The sequence below is a fragment of the Acipenser ruthenus genome, chromosome 32 (genome assembly GCF_902713425.1).
Source record: "Acipenser ruthenus chromosome 32, fAciRut3.2 maternal haplotype, whole genome shotgun sequence".
NCBI lineage: Eukaryota > Metazoa > Chordata > Actinopteri > Acipenseriformes > Acipenseridae > Acipenser > Acipenser ruthenus.
Genome location: NC_081220.1, coordinates 12,602,581 through 12,622,644, shown reverse-complemented (window position 1 = coordinate 12,622,644; position 20,064 = coordinate 12,602,581). Strand labels below are relative to the sequence as shown.

Here is a 20,064-nt window from a genome sequence, read left to right as displayed (position 1 = left end):
AAGGGTGTCTGCTAAGAAATAAATAATAATAAAGACTGCAGCTTTACGCAGAATAAGTTCGCCCCATGGCCCCCTCTTGTGGCTATCTGTTGCAGTGCAGTCTCTCACCACGCCAGGTGTCACACTCCCACCTGGTGACAGAGTTGGGTATTGCACTGTGTTTGATTCGATTGTTGTCATGAAGATAAGCTCCCTCATGCATCAGTGCTGGTGACAAATGACTGGTGTAATGTGGGAACAGAGAAGGAGAGTGCAGGAGGGAGTGTGATCTGCATACACTGTGATCCTTAGAAGACTAATTCTCTTACTCCACACGAATGTGTAAAAGTACATCTGTATTCCTCCAGGTTATTCATTACCCATGAGGTATAGTTGTAAATCTTTAATAATAGCCCATGTTGGTTGTTTTCAGTGTTTAAACAATCCCTTTATAATGTAATTATAACACCACATAATTACAAAAACTTAATAGAAAGCTACTCAAATGTACCCATTGCAGAGGAGGCTGTAAAGAAACTGTATACGTCTGGTGGCCATGTTGGTTCAAATACACTAGTTTCCTATACAGTACTGACTCCATGATCACCTTTCAATTAACACAGACCACCCTTTCTCTTAAGGGGTGTGTGAGGGAGGGAGGGAGCAGTTCAGTCTCCATGCTTCAAGTCTGCCCTGGACTGTAGGGAGCACACTTTCTCTTAGGGGGTGAGGGAGGGAGAGAGCAGTTCAGTATCCATGCCTCAAGCCTGGCCTGAAATGGAGAGAGCACCCTTTCTCTTAGGGGAGGGTAATATTTAAAGGAGTGGAGAATATTTGTTTATTCAAAATTACATTATAGGATTTTTTTTAAATGTATTTTCTTGGTGTAATAATATAATCTTCAAAAACGATTACTGAAAAAAAAAACACAGAAATGCAAAAAGGAAAATGGTTTAATAGTAAACAGCTTTAAGTAGTTTTTAACCTTACTTAGTAAATATAGGTGTCTTACATTTTAGTGTAAAATGTTAATGCATCTGTAGTGGTATACCAGTAACTAGGAAGGCTCAAACAAGAGCCTCCACTTTATAAACAGGCACTTACAAACTGATTTTTAAACCGGAATAGATTTACAGCATGTCCTTGAATGTCCTGTGAAATCGTATTTTTCTATAAGCAATCAGTTCCACAGTCAAACTGTAGTTTATAAAACTGTAAACTTCTCTGCAGGCAGTTTTCCAAAACAATGCGTGTTTGACGCGGTTGCTATTGACAACAGCACCAAGATAAACACCAGCGGCCTCAGAGTCAGACTGGGAGAGACTCACAGGAAAGCCTCTATAGCAAACAACTAAGAAGAAATGACCTCAGACAAGTGTGTGATTCCAGAACAAATACGAGTAATTACTTCAAATTCATTCTCCTGTTCAATGTCCCCTTACCTTTTTCATGTTTGCAATCACTCTGAGTGCTTCATTGTAAAAACTCAAATACCTTGTTTCTCTGTCCTTTCATTGAGTCTGTGTCGCTTTGACCGAGTTCAAGAGCTGCTCTACAGTTCCAGTTAACTCCTGTGGACATATGCAACACAGGCAGCCAAAGTGTCTTTATATTAATAAACTCCAGCAGTGTACTGCCAGAAAAACAAAAGAATCAGTAGGTGGCGCTGGCGCTTCTATAAAGACACTGTGGCTGATCTAGCCTGGGTTACACAGATCTATGGCAGGTAACCAGAACTGAGGAGCAGCTTCTGAACTCAAAGCACCCTGACACAGGGTTATTAAAGAAAACACACAGCAATTGAATAACTGCAATAAAGAATGATTGCAAACATCATGAAAGGGTAAGGGGACAGTCAAAAATACATGGAAAAGACATGTGAAGCTACTTGCTCATACGTTCTGTGTGACCCAGGCAACAGTCCATTTAATTCTCTCAGTAAAGCACCAAATTGTATGAACACAAGAATTCCATCTTAGGTTACCAGTAGCATTGATAAACCACGTGTTGCTCTTGTGGTTTAATATATGAAATCAGAACCTCTTGATGGAATTATAGCGGTTTTATATGCAGTAATTGTGTATATTTATTATTATTATTATTATTATTATTATTATTATTATTATTATTATTTATTATTATTATTTCAGTTCTTTTGATAGGTAAAAGATAGTTGGCACTACAAACAGATAACAGAACTGCTTCCTCACCCCCCCCCCCCTTTCTCTTAGGGGGGTGAGGGAGCAGTTCAGTCTCCATACCTCAAACCTGCCCTGGACTGGAGGGAGCCCCCTTTCTCTTAGGGGGTGAGGGAGCTGTTCAGTCTCCATGCCTCAAGCCTGCCCTGGACTGGATGGAGCACCCTTTCTCTTAGGGGGTGAGGGAGCTGTTCAGTCTCCATGCCTCAAGCCTGCCCTGGACTGGATGGAGCACCCTTTCTCTTAGAGGGTTGAGGGATGGAGGGAGCTGTTCAGTCTCCATGTCTCAAGCCTGCCCTGGACTGGATGGAGCACCCTTTCTCTTAGGGGGTGAGGGAGCTGTTCAGTCTCCATGCCTCAAGCTTGCCCTGGACTGGATGGAGCACCCTTTCTCTTAGAGGGTTGAGGGATGGAGAGAGCAGTTCAGTCTCCATGCCTCAAGCCTGCCTCCATATACTTGCAGATTCTGTTGCTTTCAATAACACTTCAGTCTAACTCCCAGCCATTACCTCTGACCTCTACACGCCTTCCTACAAGTTAATTCAGACGACACAACTTCACAAACCACGACATCACTTCCTGGCTTCCTATAACTTTCTGATCTACCACATTCTTTTAAGTCTTGTTTCATTTGTTTCTTCTAGATAGCAAATCCAATTCAATTTTTCATCCAGGGCATCAATTGCATAATTGAACTACTGACATGTAGCAAGTTTTACTGTTACATTAACAAGCTATTCTCTAGATATGTATAAAAGGGAAGCAAAAATTACCTTAAAATGAGCAGAATTGCACAATAAGACAATAGACAAGTTCTGCAAATATACCCTATGGTAGTTCCATTAAACGTGACAACTGCCATAGTCTAAATAATAATAATAATAATAATAATAATAATAAAGCTTGGGTGTTCTGTCAAACTGTGTGTCATCATATCCGCTCCCCCCGGAAACGAGACATCAGTTCCTGTACGCCTGCTGAGCTGTGAAGGAAACCTTTTCAATGCCTTACAATCCATCTAGAACTTTAAAACAATCATACAGTCCCAAAACAATCCATCAATCAGAACAAATCGGGCTAATGCCAAGTGTGTATTCTTAAAGGTAACAAAGCAATCCGCTGACACTTATCAGCTGGGTAGAGGAGTGCAGAACGAACAGGATGGAAACAGACAAACTTTGAAAAGGATCTCGGGTTACAACGGACTCCAGTTTAAAAGTAGACAATGTGGGGAGGCAATTAAAATAGTAAATAGTTTTCTTTTTTTTTTCCCCCATTGGCAAGTATGTGGAAGTCTATGGAAGTTGATGCTCCTGTCAGACCCCAGCTAGTGCGCACCTCTGGTCGCCTCACTACAAGCAAGACATTACTGCACTTGAGAAAATAGAGAGAGTTGGGCTGATCTCAGGACTCAGTGAGTTGAGGACAGGTTACAAGAAGGGAAAGAGGGGACTTGAAGTCTCTAAAATCCTAAGTTATCCCAGGGCTTCAAGCACAGAGAGTGGGGCGAGAGGGCTTCAATGGAAGCTGAGGGATTTTACAACAAAGCGTAGGCCCTGTTTTACACAGAGAGTTCGAACACAATGGAATAACCTACCTTGTGAAGTATCTAAAACCCAATATGAATGCTCAGCTCAGACTCAGCAGCTCTCGTTGCTCAGTCTCTTTTGTACCACATTTTAAAGTCTAGCTTTTCCTTAGTTTGTTTTTCAGGATGTTTGCAATCCTTCACAGTGGTTCTCATTGCATCTGTGTTTTTTTATTTTGTGTTAAGGTGACTGAGGAGCTTCTGTTCTAGTTGCCTTCCACAGAATTATGCATTGTAGGCTATCATCTTTATAGAAGTAAGCACCAGTGCCACATTGGCACGGCAAAATAAACTTCCGCAGTGGCAGACCACTAGATGGCGCTGGCTCTTCTATAAAGACAAGCCTGGGTTGCATATGTCTATGGCAGGCAACTAGAACCAAACAGCAGCTCCTGCTACATTTCTTTAGTGGCAGTCTCCCATGTCTTCAAAAAGTCCTTTATCTTCAAAAAAAGATGCAGATCTTCAGCCAACCACTAGAGGGTATTGTCCAGACTATCTATATGTTATAAAAACTTGACCAAGTTTCTGATCGTATTTCTTAGTTTGAGTTTAAAGCTTCTCACTCCATTCTTTTATCCCCAGCTTTTTGTACACTTTCTCCAGAGGTAGTTTTTTTTTTTTTTTTTTTTTTTTAAGGACACAAGCTTTTTTGCCCTTACACTTCCTGGCCACTGAATTAGGAACAGTACCTGATTTGGCATGGCCCTGGTTTGGAGCATGTTCTCCTGGTGTACAACGCTGAACTCTGAATTGTGAAAAGTTTGCAAAGCCCACCATGGACTCTTAATCCAGAAACGCATATCTGGGATGAGCTTGAACGATCATCCTCCCTCTGCCCACCTCTCTACGCCAACTTAAATATGAATGCCTGAATGGATCCCTTGAGACACCTTCCAGGACCTTGAGGAGTTTGTGCCACGCTAAGGCTGTGATCGGAGCAAACGGTGACCCGACCTGACATTAGTGACATGTCCTAACAAAGTGGCCAGGCAGGTGTATCACTCTATGAGCCCAACTGAATAGAATATGCATGCTCCTGCTGCTGCTGTACTTGCAGCTCTAGTGTATGGTACTTATAGATTACAATCAACCTTAAAGTTTAGTTTCGAAATGTAATAAAGTATTATATGTGATCTAATTATTCTGTATTGCTATTTCTGCTTAGCCTTGCCTACTAACTATTCTAGTTATATGTTTCGCTACTATGGTTCCCCCTCTTGAGGAGTCTTTTCAGAAGCATTATTTTGATAGAATAGTAGTTTCCTTTGTCTTCAGTTTCTTTACCTGAAGGCTTTAGTGGTCTTGAGATATATATTATACACACACATATATATGTATATAAATATATGTTACTGTTAAAAAGATATTGCCAGAAAAAAAAGCCTGTTAACTCAAATCAGGAAACATTATGTGCCAAAAAAAAAAAAAAGTCAATAGAATTTCCTGTATCTTCAAATAAATATCCCTTGACCTGCCACCAGGGGGAGTGTTTGTCTGTGTGAGTGGCTCACTTGTCCTTGCGCTCTGGTTGGTGGTGGTTGTTGTTGTTGTTGTTGCAAGGGCAGGGGGAGTGTGCAGTACTGGGTGTCCACAGCAAGGTGGCGCTGAAGAGTCCTATGATGGCCAGGTTGAGAACCACTCCGATAGAGACGGCTCCAACGGAGCCCAGGAAGGAGGGCATGGGAGTGTGGGCAGCCAGCCAGCCTCGCCTGGAGCTCATATCAGCCAGGATAGCCTCCATCTGGAAGTGGGTCCCCACCACAGCGCAGATATGGAAGAGCTGGTGACTGTGACCTGCCAAGCAGACAAGGGAAAGAGAACAATGGAGGAGCTGTTCTGCACTGCACTGCACTGCACTGTCACAGACCTGCACTGCACTGTCACAGACCTGCACTGCACTGCACTGTCACAGACCTGCACTGCACTATGTCATAGACCTGGCCTGCACTATGCCATACACCTGTCCTGCACCATGCCATACACCTGTCCTGCACCATGCCATACACCTGTCCTGCACCATGCCATAGACCTGTACTGCATTGCACAGCCTTGCCTGTACTTCCATTAGCTTCACAGGTCTCACGTGCAGTTTTAAAAGAAACACATGTTATAGCAAACATGTATTTTCATTTTGTAGCACCCTATACGATAAACCATACATATTGGATCCTGAAAACATAGTATCTTATTAAAAGCAACATTTTCCCAGAAATGTGTTACACAAAAATAAATAAAGCATTTAGAACTAACAGATGAAGTGTTTACTGTACAAAACACAGACAGACAGGTGCACACACACACAGAGACAGAACACACACACACACACACACACACACACACACACACACAGGAGAACATGCACACAGAGACAGACAGACGGACGGACGGACAGGCAGCCTCACCGATGTAGTCGAATCTGCCTGGAGCGAGCCTCTCAGGTAAGTGTGATGCGAACAGGAAGCAGGTGAGGAAAGCAAAGATGAGATGATAGCAGTGACTGGAGACAGCTTCATTGTGAGTACAGCCTTCCCCTGAACACACCAGCAACTAGAGACAGAGACAGAGGGGGAGAGAGAGGGGAGGGGGAGAGAGAGGGGAAGAGACTGCTTAGAACAGTTGACTCGGACTGTCAATGCAATCAGTAGTTAACACTCAAATCATATCATTAGAAAGGGTTGATTATGTATTTTAAAACCAGTGGCGGCTGATGGCCAGAAAAAAGGCAGAGGGCTTGGGAGTCCCATTAAGCCCCCAGCAACAGTAGAATCTTATTATTGTATTCTGACTGCCAACACTTTTCATATTGTTATTATTACTATTATTTATTTGGCAGACGTCTTTATCAAAGGTGACTTACAGGTGTTACAGGGCAGTACTGTACAGGGTTACAATGCAATACTAATATTTAAATACAGTATAGTTTACAGTAAGTGCAAATAATACTACTAGAATACAATATGAACTACAACAAGTTATATCTACAATGACATAGCAGCAGTGCAATAGTGCAAGGATAGTGCAACAGCTGAGGATCCAGTAACGTGGTGCTGAGGACAGGCCAGTCCAGTGCAGAGCAGTAAACAAATACCCCTGGGGAAGGGCTAAAATAATATAAATATGACCTCCAACAAACACTAACAGAGAAAACAAAACAAAACCAACAACTAGATTTGTTCCTAGAGTAGGGAAGTGGTATCATAACATGAAACCTTGAAAATATATCTCACTTTACTGATGCTATCGGTGTCACAATGCAGCGAGCATACGGGCGCACAGTGTCTTCTGGGAATAGCAGTTTATCTGGTACACGCTGAAAGGTGTTTCCAATCAGCAGAAATGCAGAGGAAAACTACAACTCCCATAATCCACATATGTCAACAACGCTGCCTTTGCATTTAATTTTGGTTGAAATGGGACTAAACAGTCATGGAATTTTCCACGACACAAAAAGGATATTGCTGCTCTAGAAAGAGTGCAAAGAAGAGCGACCAGAATTATCCTGGGTTTAAAAGGCATGTCATATGCAGACAGGCTAAAAGAATTGAATATATTCTGTCTTGAACAAAGAAGACTACGCTGTGATTTGATTCAAGCATTCAAAATTCTAAAAGATATAGACAATGTCGACCCAGGGGACTTTTTTGACCTGAAAAAAGAAACAAGGCCCAGGGGTCACAAATGGAGATTAGATAAAGGGGCATTCAGAACAGAAAATAGGAGGCACTTTTTTACACAGAGAATTGTGGGAGTCTGGAAACAACTCCCCAGTAATGTTGTTGAAGCTGACACCCCGGGATCCTTCAAGAAGCTGCTTGATGAGATTCTGGGATCCATAAGCAACCAAACTTAGTGATCTGTATTTTTGTTCACATTTTCTGTGATTTTGTTTGACATTAATGTTTAAAATTGGTTTAAATCCATTAGACCTGAGTGTTGCATTTCTTTTGTGCATCAGTATATATATATGAATAAAACATTGACAAATATTAATAAAAGAATGCAAGAAAAGCAAGAAAAACAAAAGAAACATAGCAGAGTAAAACAAGGCAGAGAATAAAAAGGAACATCATTTTAGCAGAAAAACTCTACATTATAAAAGTATGTTCCACCCTAGGACTTATTTTAAAAGTGATTATACAGACTAGTGTTAGGGACCCGTTTCAGGGCTGTATTTCTGGTTAACATTTCTAATAAATAAACATACCCGGTAAAATAGAGGAATGTTGTCGAAAACGAAGGGGTAAACAAACGCTGCTGTCCTCAGAATCTTACTCCAGCGTGGAAACTCCAGTTCAGGAAATCTGAAGAGGAAAGACAATACATTTCCCAACACTGACAAGGCAACGTTCGCCAGGAGAAAGAGGATTCCTCATCTAAGGATCGCAGCGTATCCAGATCACGCTCCCTCCTGCTGCACTGTTGGTTTCTGTTCCCACAACACGCCCCTCATTTCAAATCAGCAGCATTGTTGCAGGGGGGAGCACAAACTAGATACACAGCGATGGGCAAAAGAACTCTTTCACCTGGCGAACATTCCTGAATAAAAGTGCGATAAAGCAATGCTTGTTCTGGAACACTCTGTGTTAGTATGTGTAAACCCAGCACTGCTGAGTGTTTAACGGATGATCAAGCTCTAGCTGTGCCCTCACCGTGAGTAGCAGGACAGTGCTGTGCACACGAGGGTGTTCAATACGGCTACAGGAATGAAGCAGTGATGAAACACACTGTTGATCCAGCGATCCGGCATCACGTATGCACCATAGGTGATCGCACAGCCTGGGAACACAAACACAAAACAACTCACCAGCGAGAGGAGGCCACTGCACCCAGCACTGCTCCTAGCAGCGGACTGAGCTCCCTCCCTCTGCCCTGTCTGTCTCTACTTAATTTCCAGCTGTGTGACCTCTGGTCCTGGGTTTAGTATTATTATTATTATTATTATTTATTTCTTAGCAGACGCCCTTATCCATGGCGTCTTACAATTGTTACAAGATATCACATTATTTTTACATACAATTTCCCATTTATACAGTTGGGTTTTTACTGGAGCGATCTAGGTAAAGTACCTTGCTCAAGGGTACAGCAGCAATGTCCCCCACCTGGGATTGAACCCACGACCCTCCGGTCAAGAGTCCAGAGCCCTAACCAGTACTCCACACTGCTGCCTAACCACTAATCCGTACTTAACCCTTTCAAGACCACACATTTTTCAGTGGGATGCTCCCCCAGGACCAGGTGTTTTTTAGCTATAGTTGACTCCTCCTATAGAAGTTCACTAAAAATCTATTTTTTTACAGTAGCGTCTTGGAAATTGTGTCTTTTTTTATTTATTTATTTATTTATTTTTTTTAGAACACTGTGGAACCATACAAACTTTTTGCCCCCCAACACTATTTTTTTTTTAATTTTGTTTTTATATAAAGTATTTTTTATTATGTATTCTGCTTAGAGATACATGTACGAAAACACATTATTCTATAACCCGAGGGACCATACAATATTTCCTGAGTTTTGTTGAAAAATATTGATGTTTGAGCAAATTAAAAGCCATTGTTTCACCTGAGTGATTGCAATGACATCATACACATTTATTCTGGGGTCTTTATAAGCTATAATGGACACTACTCTCGATTTATTTTCTCAAAATAAATATTTATGAATAAAATAATACTTATTCATTCCATTAGTAATAAAGAAAAAAAGTACCTGATACATGTAGTTCATGAAATAGTATCTGCTTCTATCCACTCATTTCATGATATTTATAAATGTTGGATGATGTGGTACAGAACAGAAAAGCCAGATCACTTGTTATGTTTTTTTTTTTTTTTTTTAAATCGCTCTTCCTGTAGTGATTCAGACTAGAGGACAGCGCACTACGGCCGGGATTTTGAAAAGAGCTTTGAAACAGATTTTAAAGTCATAAGTGTAAAAAGCTGTCAGGATGTGAACAATGGAAATAAAAACGACCGGTCCCTTCGGAACCCTGCTACTCTTTAAAGTATTTTTTCATTTCCCATTGTGATTGCTTCCCTGCGCTGTGCGGTTCCTGACAGCAATGAGTCTAACAAAAATGTAATCAGACTACAGCAATGCAACACTGTACAGGAGTAATAGCATCAAAAGATCTGGATCTAGTGGCAGCATAGGGAATAAGTTCAGTCCAGATGACACAAGATCACCTAGACTGGCCTAACGTAGTAGACAGATGGTACAAAGCTGACTGTAGTGTAGTTTGTGTGGAGAGAGAAGGCAGCTCACCCAGGCTGTAGAGGCTGAGCGCTCCGTAGTCGAAGAAGTAGCAGACGTGCCGCGCCTCTGCAGACATGGAGCTGAAGGTGTGAGCGCAGCTCGAGGTGAACGGGTACAGGCAGATGAGCAGCATGTACACCAGCAGAGGCCAGGAGTAACACTCACTCCAGAAATCCAGTGTGGAGCACAGGACGCAGAACTGCCACAGGAAATACCTGCAATGCAAACACACAGCCTCACACACAGGGAATACCTGCAACGCAAACACACCCCCTCACACACAGGGAATACCTGCAACGCAAACACACACCCTCACACACAGGGAATACCTGCAATGCAAACACACACCCTCACACACAGGGACTACCTGCAACGCAAACACACACCCTCACACACAGGGAATACCTGCAACGCAAACACACACCCTCACACACAGGGAATACCTGCAATGCAAACACACACCCTCACACACAGGGACTACCTGCAACGCAAACACACACCCTCACACACAGGGACTACCTGCAACGCAAACACACAGCCTCACACACAGGGAATACCTGCAACGCAAACACACAGCCTCACACACAGGGAATACCTGCAACGCAAACACACCCACACACACACAGGGAATACCTGCAACGCAAACACACCCACACACACACAGGGACTACCTGCAACGCAAACACACACCCTCACACACAGGGAATACCTGCAACGCAAACACACACCCTCACACACAGGGAATACCTGCAACGCAAACACACAACCTCACACACAGGGAATACCTGCAACGCAAACACACCCCCTCACACACAGGGAATACCTGCAACGCAAACACACACACACCCTCACACACAGGGACTACCTGCAACGCAAACACACACCCTCACACACAGGGAATACCTGCAACGCAAACACACCCACACACACACAGGGAATACCTGCAACGCAAACACACCCACACACACACAGGGAATACCTGCAACGCAAACACACAGCCTCACACACGGAATACCTGCAACGCAAACACACCCCCTCACACACAGGGAATACCTGCAACGCAAACACACACCCTCACACACAGGGAATACCTGCAACGCAAACACACAGCCTCACACACAGGGAATACCTGCAACGCAAACACACAGCCTCACACACAGGGACTACCTGCAACGCAAACACACAGCCTCACACACAGGGGATACCTGCAACGCAAACACACCCCCTCACACACAGGGAATACCTGCAACGCAAACACACAGCCTCACACACAGGGGATACCTGCAACGCAAACACACCCCCTCACACACAGGGAATACCTGCAACGCAAACACACAACCTCACACACAGGGAATACCTGCAACGCAAACACACCCCCTCACACACAGGGAATACCTGCAACGCAAACACACACACACACACACACACACACAGGAAATACCTGCAACGCAAACACACACACACACAGGAAATACCTGCAACGCAAACACACACCCTCACACACAGGAAATACCTGCAACGCAAACACACACACACACAGGAAATACCTGCAACGCAAACACACACCCTCACACACAGGAAATACCTGCAACGCAAACACACCGCCTCACACACAGGGAATACCTGCAACGCAAACACACAGCCTCACACACAGGGACTACCTGCAACGCAAACACACACCCTCACACACAGGGAATACCTGCAACGCAAACACACCCCCTCACACACACAGGGAATACCTGCAACGCAAACACACACACACACACACACACACACAGGAAATACCTGCAACGCAAACACACACACACACAGGAAATACCTGCAACGCAAACACACACCCTCACACACAGGAAATACCTGCAACGCAAACACACACCCTCACACACAGGGAATACCTGCAACGCAAACACACAGCCTCACACACAGGAAATACCTGCAACACAAACACACAGCCTCACACACAGGAAATACCTGCCGACACAAACACACACACCAGTGACGCCACCACCATGGGGGGCAGGTGGGCCATGGTCTCGACCCTTTTCCGACCGGGGGGGGCGAGTATATAGTTTGAACCCCGTACTTTTAAGGGTTTGCATGACCACATTTGTGATTAGAAACAAGCCTGCGGTAATCTGTTTATTTAGATAAGTGCGTGCAGTTTTGTACAAAATGAAACTTTGCACTTTTTTTTCAAAATAACCTACTTTTTCGACGTTTATTTCTGACCTCTCTACTTCCTTTAAAGCTGTAATTAGCGTTGTTAAACCATCCCTATTTCTTAATTACATCATGGATATCTGGCAAATGAGCTAAAACATTTTTCTAGCTATACATGTAAAAAGAATATCTGGTTTACTATGTTTGCAGAGTATTGATTGGAAATTAAATTGGTTATTAATAATACTGTTAGTGTTTTTGTATTACTTGAAAAAGACGATCACATATGAAAGTGAAAGTAAAATAACATTAGTGTAGTGCCACCCCCTCCCCCCTTTTTGTTTTATCCATGCTGGCACCTCTGACACACACACACTCACAGCAGGGCCCATAGTAAAGCACAGTGTAAACAAGCAGAGAGGAAGCATGGTAAAGCTTAGGGAAGCTTTGTACAGACCTAAGAGAACCCCCCCCCACCCCCCGACACCCTTTAATGATTATTGATCGTTGCAAGCCTCAACGATCCCCTGGTGCTCTGTTTGGATCCTCACCTAACCTGGAGGGTACATATAGGATGATATGCAAAGGGAAATGTCATTCACAGAGACACACTGTGATGCACCGCTTGGCCACCAGGGGGCTGTTCAGTAACTGCAGCATTTACATAGAATTAAAAACAATGCAAAACAACAATGTTGTGAGTATAATGAATCGAACGATTACCACTGAACATATATACAGTAAATAATTGAGTTATAAGCCGCTGACCAATCCCGTACCAGGTTGGAAGGAAGTGGGTCCAGATATTAACCGTCTCATTGGTCATCTGGAAGCTGCTGAGGATGCAGTCCAGGGCGGAGCTACGGGGGTGGCGATATCCCGAAATAATCCCATCCTCCCGGAAAACCTGGGGGGAAAAAACTGAGGTCAGGGGAATATTATCCACATACTTATGCAACTTAACAGAGTACTCTCATTAGCTTCATTAACATCACTAGTCCCCTTTTAAAACAAGCGCTGATCAACGTTTTCAAATGACTTTTGTTGTATATTCTATGCTTTCTATTCTATGGTACTTCAATTGTGTAGACAACAGCAAGCGAGGGAGGGCTTTGTTTTGTGTTGAGAAATCAATGGATTTTACTCTTTTAATAAATATGAAACAACTTAAGATGTTTCAGTGAATTTTCAGAGTCTCTGCACAGCCTGCAGAAATACTCACTCGCGGTACTTAGTGAACTTCCAGTCTGCACAGCCCTCTGAAATACTCACTCACGGTACTTAGTGAATTTCCAGTCTCTGCACAGCCCTCTGAAATACTCACTCACTGTACTTAGTGAATTTCCAGTCTGCACAGCCCGCAGAAATACTCACTCACGGTACTTAGTGAATTTCCAGTCTGCACAGCCCGCAGAAATACTCACTCACGGTACTTAGTGAATTTCCAGTCTCTGCACAGCCCTCTGAAATACTCACTCACGGTACTTGGTGAATTTCCAGTCTCTGCACAGCCCTCTGAAATACTCACTCGCGGTACTTAGTGAATTTCCAGTCTCTGCACAGCCCTCTGAAATACTCACTCACGGTACTTGGTGAATTTCCAGTCTCTGCACAGCCCTCTGAAATACTCACTCGCGGTACTTAGTGAATTTCCAGTCTCTGCACAGCCCTCTGAAATACTCACTCGCGGTACTTAGTGAATTTCCAGTCTCTGCACAGCCCTCTAAAATACTCACTCACGGTACTTGGTGAATTTCCAGTCTGCACAGCCCTCTGAAATACTCACTCGCGGTACTTAGTGAATTTCCAGTCTGCACAGCCCTCTGAAATACTCACTCACGGTACTTGGTGAATTTCCAGTCTCTGCACAGCCCTCTGAAATACTCACTCACGGTACTTAGTGAATTTCCAGTCTCTGCACAGCCCTCTGAAATACTCACTCACGGTACTTAGTGAATTTCCAGTCTCTGCACAGCCCGCTGAAATACTCACTCACGGTACTTAGTGAATTTCCAGTCTCTGCACAGCCCTCTGAAATACTCACTCACGGTACTTAGTGAATTTCCAGTCTCTGCACAGCCCTCTGAAATACTCACTCACGGTACTTAGTGAATTTCCAGTCTCTGCACAGCCCTCTGAAATACTCACTCACGGTACTTAGTGAATTTCCAGTCTCTGCACAGCCCTCTGAAATACTCACTCACGGTACTTAGTGAATTTCCAGTCTCTGCACAGCCCTCTGAAATACTCACTCACGGTACTTAGTGAATTTCCAGTCTCTGCACAGCCCTCTGAAATACTCACTCACGGTACTTAGTGAATTTCCAGTCTGCACAGCCCTCTGAAATACTCACTCGCGGTACTTGGTGAATGTGGAACACTTGAGGCAGTTTAACACTCAGCATGTTGTCTCTCCCAGGGAAAAACAAGAGAAAGGAGAGGAGAGGGGTGGCTTCAGGACTCATCGTCTCCCCCCTCCATTGCAGAGCCCCCCCGCTCACCCTGCGAGATGACACAGATCTGCAAGAGAAAAGGGACACAAACAATCCATTATCTCTGATGCGCTCTTTGTTTTTGTATTATAAATTTAGGGTGTCCAATTATTTAACACCCGATTATTCTCCCTCATTGCAGGAAAACTGAACGCCAATGGGCATCTTCCGATCCCCAAGCCAGTCGCCACTTTACACCCAGGAGCGACACAGCGGTAGGACCAAGGCCAGCCCTGCAGGTGTTTGAACTCACCTGGCCAGCAGGGGCCGCTGTAGCACAGCAAGGAGAAACAGTTCCTCAGTTCCTGCCATAGATATAAGTAGTGTAGGCAGCCAGAGTGTCTTTATACAAGTCAGCCTAGCACCATCTAGTGCACAGCAATGTCTTGCCAGCAATAAATCTAAAGTTGCCGATCACCTCGCTTCAAGAAGACACTGTGTTACACATGTCTACAGCAGACAACTAGAACTGAAGAGCAGCTCTGAACTGAGGTAAAAGCATCTGAACACAGGCTAATCAAAATATATAAAACACACAGAAGAGGTATCTGGTAAATCAACAGCATTGATAACAATGACATACAAGAGAACACACATATTAACACGTATCCTTTTATCATGGGCGTTGACACTTGTTTCTCAGTCTTGGCTACAACAATCAGTAGTCTGTGTTTTAGTCTTTCTGGTTTGGGGGTGTAGTTTGTCTCCTCCTTACTATGGCAGCAAAAACACATTTCGCTCATAGCCGGCGCTGTGCCATTCACTGATCTCTGACAAACATTCAGGAACGCGTCTGAACGGCCAACGGCTTCACTGGCATTTACTGCACAAATGTGGGGGGCTAAGTGGCATGGGGGGGTGGGGGGGGGGGGGTCGCAATCTGGAGGCTAGCTGGCACAGACAGGGGGCCAATTCTCCTACCACTCTTGTCTCTCACCTCTGGAGGCCTGGGTACCAATCTGGGGGGCTAGGAGGTGCAATGTTTGTGACCGTTATTTTACATAGTGCTAAATTTTGAAATACTAAAATAAAACATAGTAAGGTCAGGTCTTAAGGAGCCCTTTCAGAAGCAATTTAATGCTGGAAAAGTTAGTAAGCCTGGCTTAAGAATTAAAACAATAGAAACATGTAAAGTTAATTGGGTTGATGTATACAGAGATAAACATACTTCTAGTAAATGCAACCCAACCTCCTGTACTGTCATCACTTGGCAAGTCTCACATTTTCTATTGGAAGAGCTCATACATTATGGTGAAGGGGATAGTCATTTATTTGAAGTTGTTAGTTGAATATGTATCGAACACTCCCTGCCAAAACTTCACTGCTACACTTCAGCTGTGCCAGCTCGTCGTGCCAGCCTGCTTTTGTTCTCCTTCTCGCTGGCACAGCTGGCATAACACACACACTCCTTCTTCGTTCTTTCTCTACCCCCCTCCTCAGACCCCACCCTTCCCTGGAATAATCCTCTCCTTGTCTGCGCTGTGTGGTGAAAGCGCCCATTGAGCAGATCATGTGAGCCCATCACGAGAGGGGTCATCTCAGTGCACGCTGCCTGGAGGGAGTGAGGCTTACTGTAGTATTGGATCTGAATAAACACTAGCTATTGTAATATCCTGGTATCTCCTCTTTAAATACAGGGCGATTCATAATTCACACAACATTGTCAGAGCATTGTGAAAACTGGAGGGTACGTGGAGGATGATTTGCAAAGGGAAGGTGTCTGACGACTCTGATGCACCGCTTGGCCAACTTGTTCAATAACATAGAATAAGAATTGAAAGCCATGCAAAATAATGTTGCGCAAATTATGAAATCACACTGTATTTGGATATTAATGATCAAGCCATCCCACATGTGCTACCCCAAAATCAATTTCTAGGAATGTAGTTGGGTGCTTTTGTTATCCACTTTTACACTCAGGCCCCTTCCTCACTAAATATCCCCAAATAATATCAACTTACTACGATGCACAGCAGGATAATTCTTCATGTGACCCCAAAGTATGTTTCTGCAACTGTGACTGAGTACACAATTCAACGTGGTTTCATTCTGGGCAGTCAGTGAAGCAGTAACAGACTTCCTGGAAGGCCAGCCTCGCAAAATGAGTACTTTCTTTACCTGGTGTCATAGCAGTGCCAGGTGTGTCGGATGCGTTCCTCCAGTGAGAAGTGCAGCATGGAAAAGTTTCTCATGCTACAGTTTGATTGATTATAAATGCTGGTACTTTAAGGTATTGTATATTTACACTGCAATGCTTCAAATCCCAGTGTAAAGATTATAAGATTATTACTCAGAATACCTGGTAAGGCTCATAATGTAAAGGGTGCCAATCCTTGCCAATCACTGTCACATGACAGGAATTCCTCTCTCCAGGATCCAAATATTTAACTTGTGCATCACAATAACCTTTTGAGGGACACGCGAATACAAGGTTTTTGTTCCTGCCATTTTAAAAATTATTTTAAGGCCATCTCGTACCAAAGACCACAATACACAACAAGGAAAAGTCTTGTCAAAAATAACTAATTATACAGTCCTGGTTTGCTGCTGTTGTCAGCAATGCAAATCATTTTTTGAGTTCAGAATCTGCTCATCAGTTTTAGTTGCCTGATATAGACATATGTAATACAGGCTAGATCAGTGTGTCTTTATATTAGCGCCAGCACCATCTAGTGCACAGCTAGGGTACTGACTGAAAAACAAAACTAGATCCAGTGGCAGATCTCTAGATGGGGTGGTTTCTTCCTTCTGTTGGCTGATCTAGCCTGTGTTACACATGTCTATGGCAGACAACTGGATCTGAAGAGCAGCTCCTGAACTCAGTCACCAGAACAGACTTACCCCAAATTAATAAAAAGTATTTGAGTAACTGAAATAAGAAGCACTGGGGATTAATGCAAACATCAAAAAAAGCCAAGACTATGAAAATTAAATCTGAAGATAAGCAAATGCAATTCCTACAGGAATAACAAACTTGCATCACAAACTACAGCAGCTGCCCGTGCAAGAACCACTTCTACAGGGGTCAAGGTAACTCCAAAAAACTCACAAAATACTACGCATTTCCGTGTATTGATCTGACAGACTTGATCAGGGATATCCTATTGACAGTGTTATGGCAGGTGACATCAAACCAAGTATGGTGAAAGGTTTATAAATATTTATTTTCATTTTAAAACATGAGATTCTGTACTATTTTAGGTTAAAGGAAGCTTTCTGTGCCTTATTCTCAGGTTATCTGTTTGCAGTTCCTGGGCTGGAAGTGTGTCAATCAATAGAGGAATAAGCTGACTGGTTAACAACAGGAAAGAAGCGTTTGAAGGGGTGGGGGCAATCTCACCCTCCAGGTGAGGCAGGAAGTGCAACACTAACTGAAAGCATGGCTTGCAAACAGAGATTGCTTTAACCAAGTGTAGTACTAGATATCACTTTTAAAAATAAAAATACAGGTTTACTATGAAAGTCTTTCTTTCAAAACTGCACATCTGAGGCCTATTAACGAATACAGGGGCACTATAGATTGATGAAATTATGTTGTAAGATACAATCACGTTAAAGCAGAAGGCAAAGGGTTGGAATGGTTATACTGTGTACCTCTCTGGTCTAATCTCTATATAATTGTCGTGTTTTGTTTTCTTTACAGTTGAGAAATGAGTTGTAAAACGTCTGGGTCAGTCCAATTTTGACTGAAACTGACTTGGAGCACAATGTACTGCACAGTAATATTTTTCTCCAGTATAAACAATGGACAACTTTAAACAGTTAAGTACTCCATGGACAATATTGTGTACTCGGTCTCTGAATGCAACTCGGACGTTTAGTGTATATTACACATAAATTACAGCGATTACTAATACCGTGCTAACAAAAAACACAATTGCATGTAAACAGACCAACTCACGGATCACGTTGAAGCTGATAGTTAACGCTCATCATGTCACCCAATAAAACAGTTTGTTCAAGTTCGGCAAACTTCAATAAAAAACGTATTGCTTCACATCTACACACAAAAAAAAAAAAAAAAAAAAAAACACCGAATAAAGTTTAAAAAAACGCACTTTTATCTTAATTGGAAAGAAAAAAAAAACGACGTGGGTAGATGGGAGCGGCGCGAGGGTTTTAGTATTTCTATTAAAAACACGACACTGGATGCCAAAAAAAACGACAAAACACGAGCGCTATCCAACGGACAGTAGGAAGTCAACAGTACGTTTTTTTTAATATAAAGGTCAAAACAAAAGACCATTCCAAACCTGGCAGTTTCTTTTCCAAACGTGTGGAGTTTTTATTCTTGGCATACCGGAGTCCCGCTGGTCGGTACTTTTTCCACAGCTTGCTGTACCATCACCACGCCTGTGACCGCGCTCCTGTCACTCTGTGTGTGTCTGTGTGTCTGTGTCTGTATGCATGTATGTATGTATGTATGTATGTGTGTGTGTGTGTGTGTCCTGGCTTCACATTCCTTGGCAAGCGCAGAGGCTGGGTACGACCAAACCCCGCCTCCTGGACTTGAGGAGTCCTCCCATTGGTCACAAAATAAAAAGAGGCCCTTGTTTAATAAGAATCAGGAGACGGGTTTTTTAGATAGGAAAAAAAAAAACTATAGAAAGAAAGGGGACTGAAAGGGGATACACGCAAATCCAGAATTGTCTTGCCCCTTCATCGCCTCGACATCGCCACACCCCCACTTGTGTCAAGCTACGACAGGCACAAACCAGCGATCATCCATTCAACCTCGGCCAACTGGAGCAGTGGGCTGATGTCAAGCTGAATTTGACCATGTATACATCAAAGTCAAAAACTTAAATGTTACTGCAAAAAGAAAAGTAGTTTTGAAAAGTGTGTGTACATCGCCCGAAAGTACAGGTTGGTTGTGTTTAATTTCAGTCACCCGTTTTGCAGTAACATTGCTAAACTTTTGCAATTGGAACTCTTAAATATTTTTTGGTGTCCCTGTATGTTATGTGATTTGAAAAGCAGCAATTACTAGTCTGGATTTGTAAAATATATTTCACTTTTCTGTTACTGTTCAAAAAAAAAGCATCATTCTAATGGCATATTGTATTTAAATATAAAGGTTCACAGCAATAAAATAATTCCTGAAATGTCTGTTACTGTTTCACTTCCTAGGTCGGTTCCCCTTGGCACTGTCTGCAGCAGAAAGGAATATCCACTATGCCAACCACTCCCACTTTTCACTTCCCGAGCTCTGTACCTCTCTGACATCAACCCACCCTGACTCTATCCCAACCCCAACCCTAACCCTAACCCTAACCAACCCCAGCCCTAAACCTAACCCTAACCCTCAGGAATCATCTGATGCCCTGAAGACAGTTTCTAGTGGATATTCCTTTGTGCTGCGCACTGTCTGGGGTGAAATCATGTTATTGGC

The 20,064-nt window shown here is 43.1% G+C and overlaps 1 protein-coding gene across 3 annotated transcripts; it reads right to left on the bottom strand.

Annotated features, from left to right (window-relative positions):
* Positions 1 to 914: 914 nt before the first annotated feature.
* On the bottom strand, positions 915 to 19,186 carry LOC117962656 (membrane progestin receptor delta-like). Of its 3 annotated transcripts, none has more exons than XM_059006038.1 (8): positions 18,926 to 19,186; positions 14,535 to 14,700; positions 12,960 to 13,087; positions 10,030 to 10,235; positions 8,418 to 8,544; positions 7,973 to 8,069; positions 6,171 to 6,315; positions 915 to 5,562 (listed from the first exon to the last, which is right to left on the bottom strand). In XM_059006038.1, the coding sequence occupies exons 2-8, from the start codon at positions 14,643 to 14,645 to the stop codon at positions 5,276 to 5,278; spliced, it is 1,101 nt and encodes a 366-aa protein (XP_058862021.1). In that variant the 5' UTR covers positions 14,646 to 14,700; positions 18,926 to 19,186; the 3' UTR covers positions 915 to 5,275. The 3 variants fall into 3 exon arrangements, with proteins under 3 accessions (XP_058862021.1, XP_058862020.1, XP_058862022.1); XM_059006037.1 differs by lacking the exon at positions 18,926 to 19,186 and adding an exon at positions 18,574 to 18,623; XM_059006039.1 differs by lacking the exons at positions 14,535 to 14,700; positions 18,926 to 19,186 and adding an exon at positions 13,403 to 13,407.
* Between the last annotated feature and the right edge of the window lie 878 nt (positions 19,187 to 20,064).

Coding starts and splice junctions, on each gene's coding strand:
- LOC117962656 (XM_059006037.1), bottom strand. CDS start 18,608: ATGATGAGCGTTAACTATCAGCTTCAACGTGATCC. Junction 8,545..10,029: donor GCTCAGCCTCTACAGCCTGG/GTGAGCTGCCTT, acceptor TTGTGTTCCCAG/GCTGTGCGATCACCTATGGT. Junction 8,070..8,417: donor GCACTGTCCTGCTACTCACG/GTGAGGGCACAG, acceptor TTTCCTCTTCAG/ATTTCCTGAACTGGAGTTTC.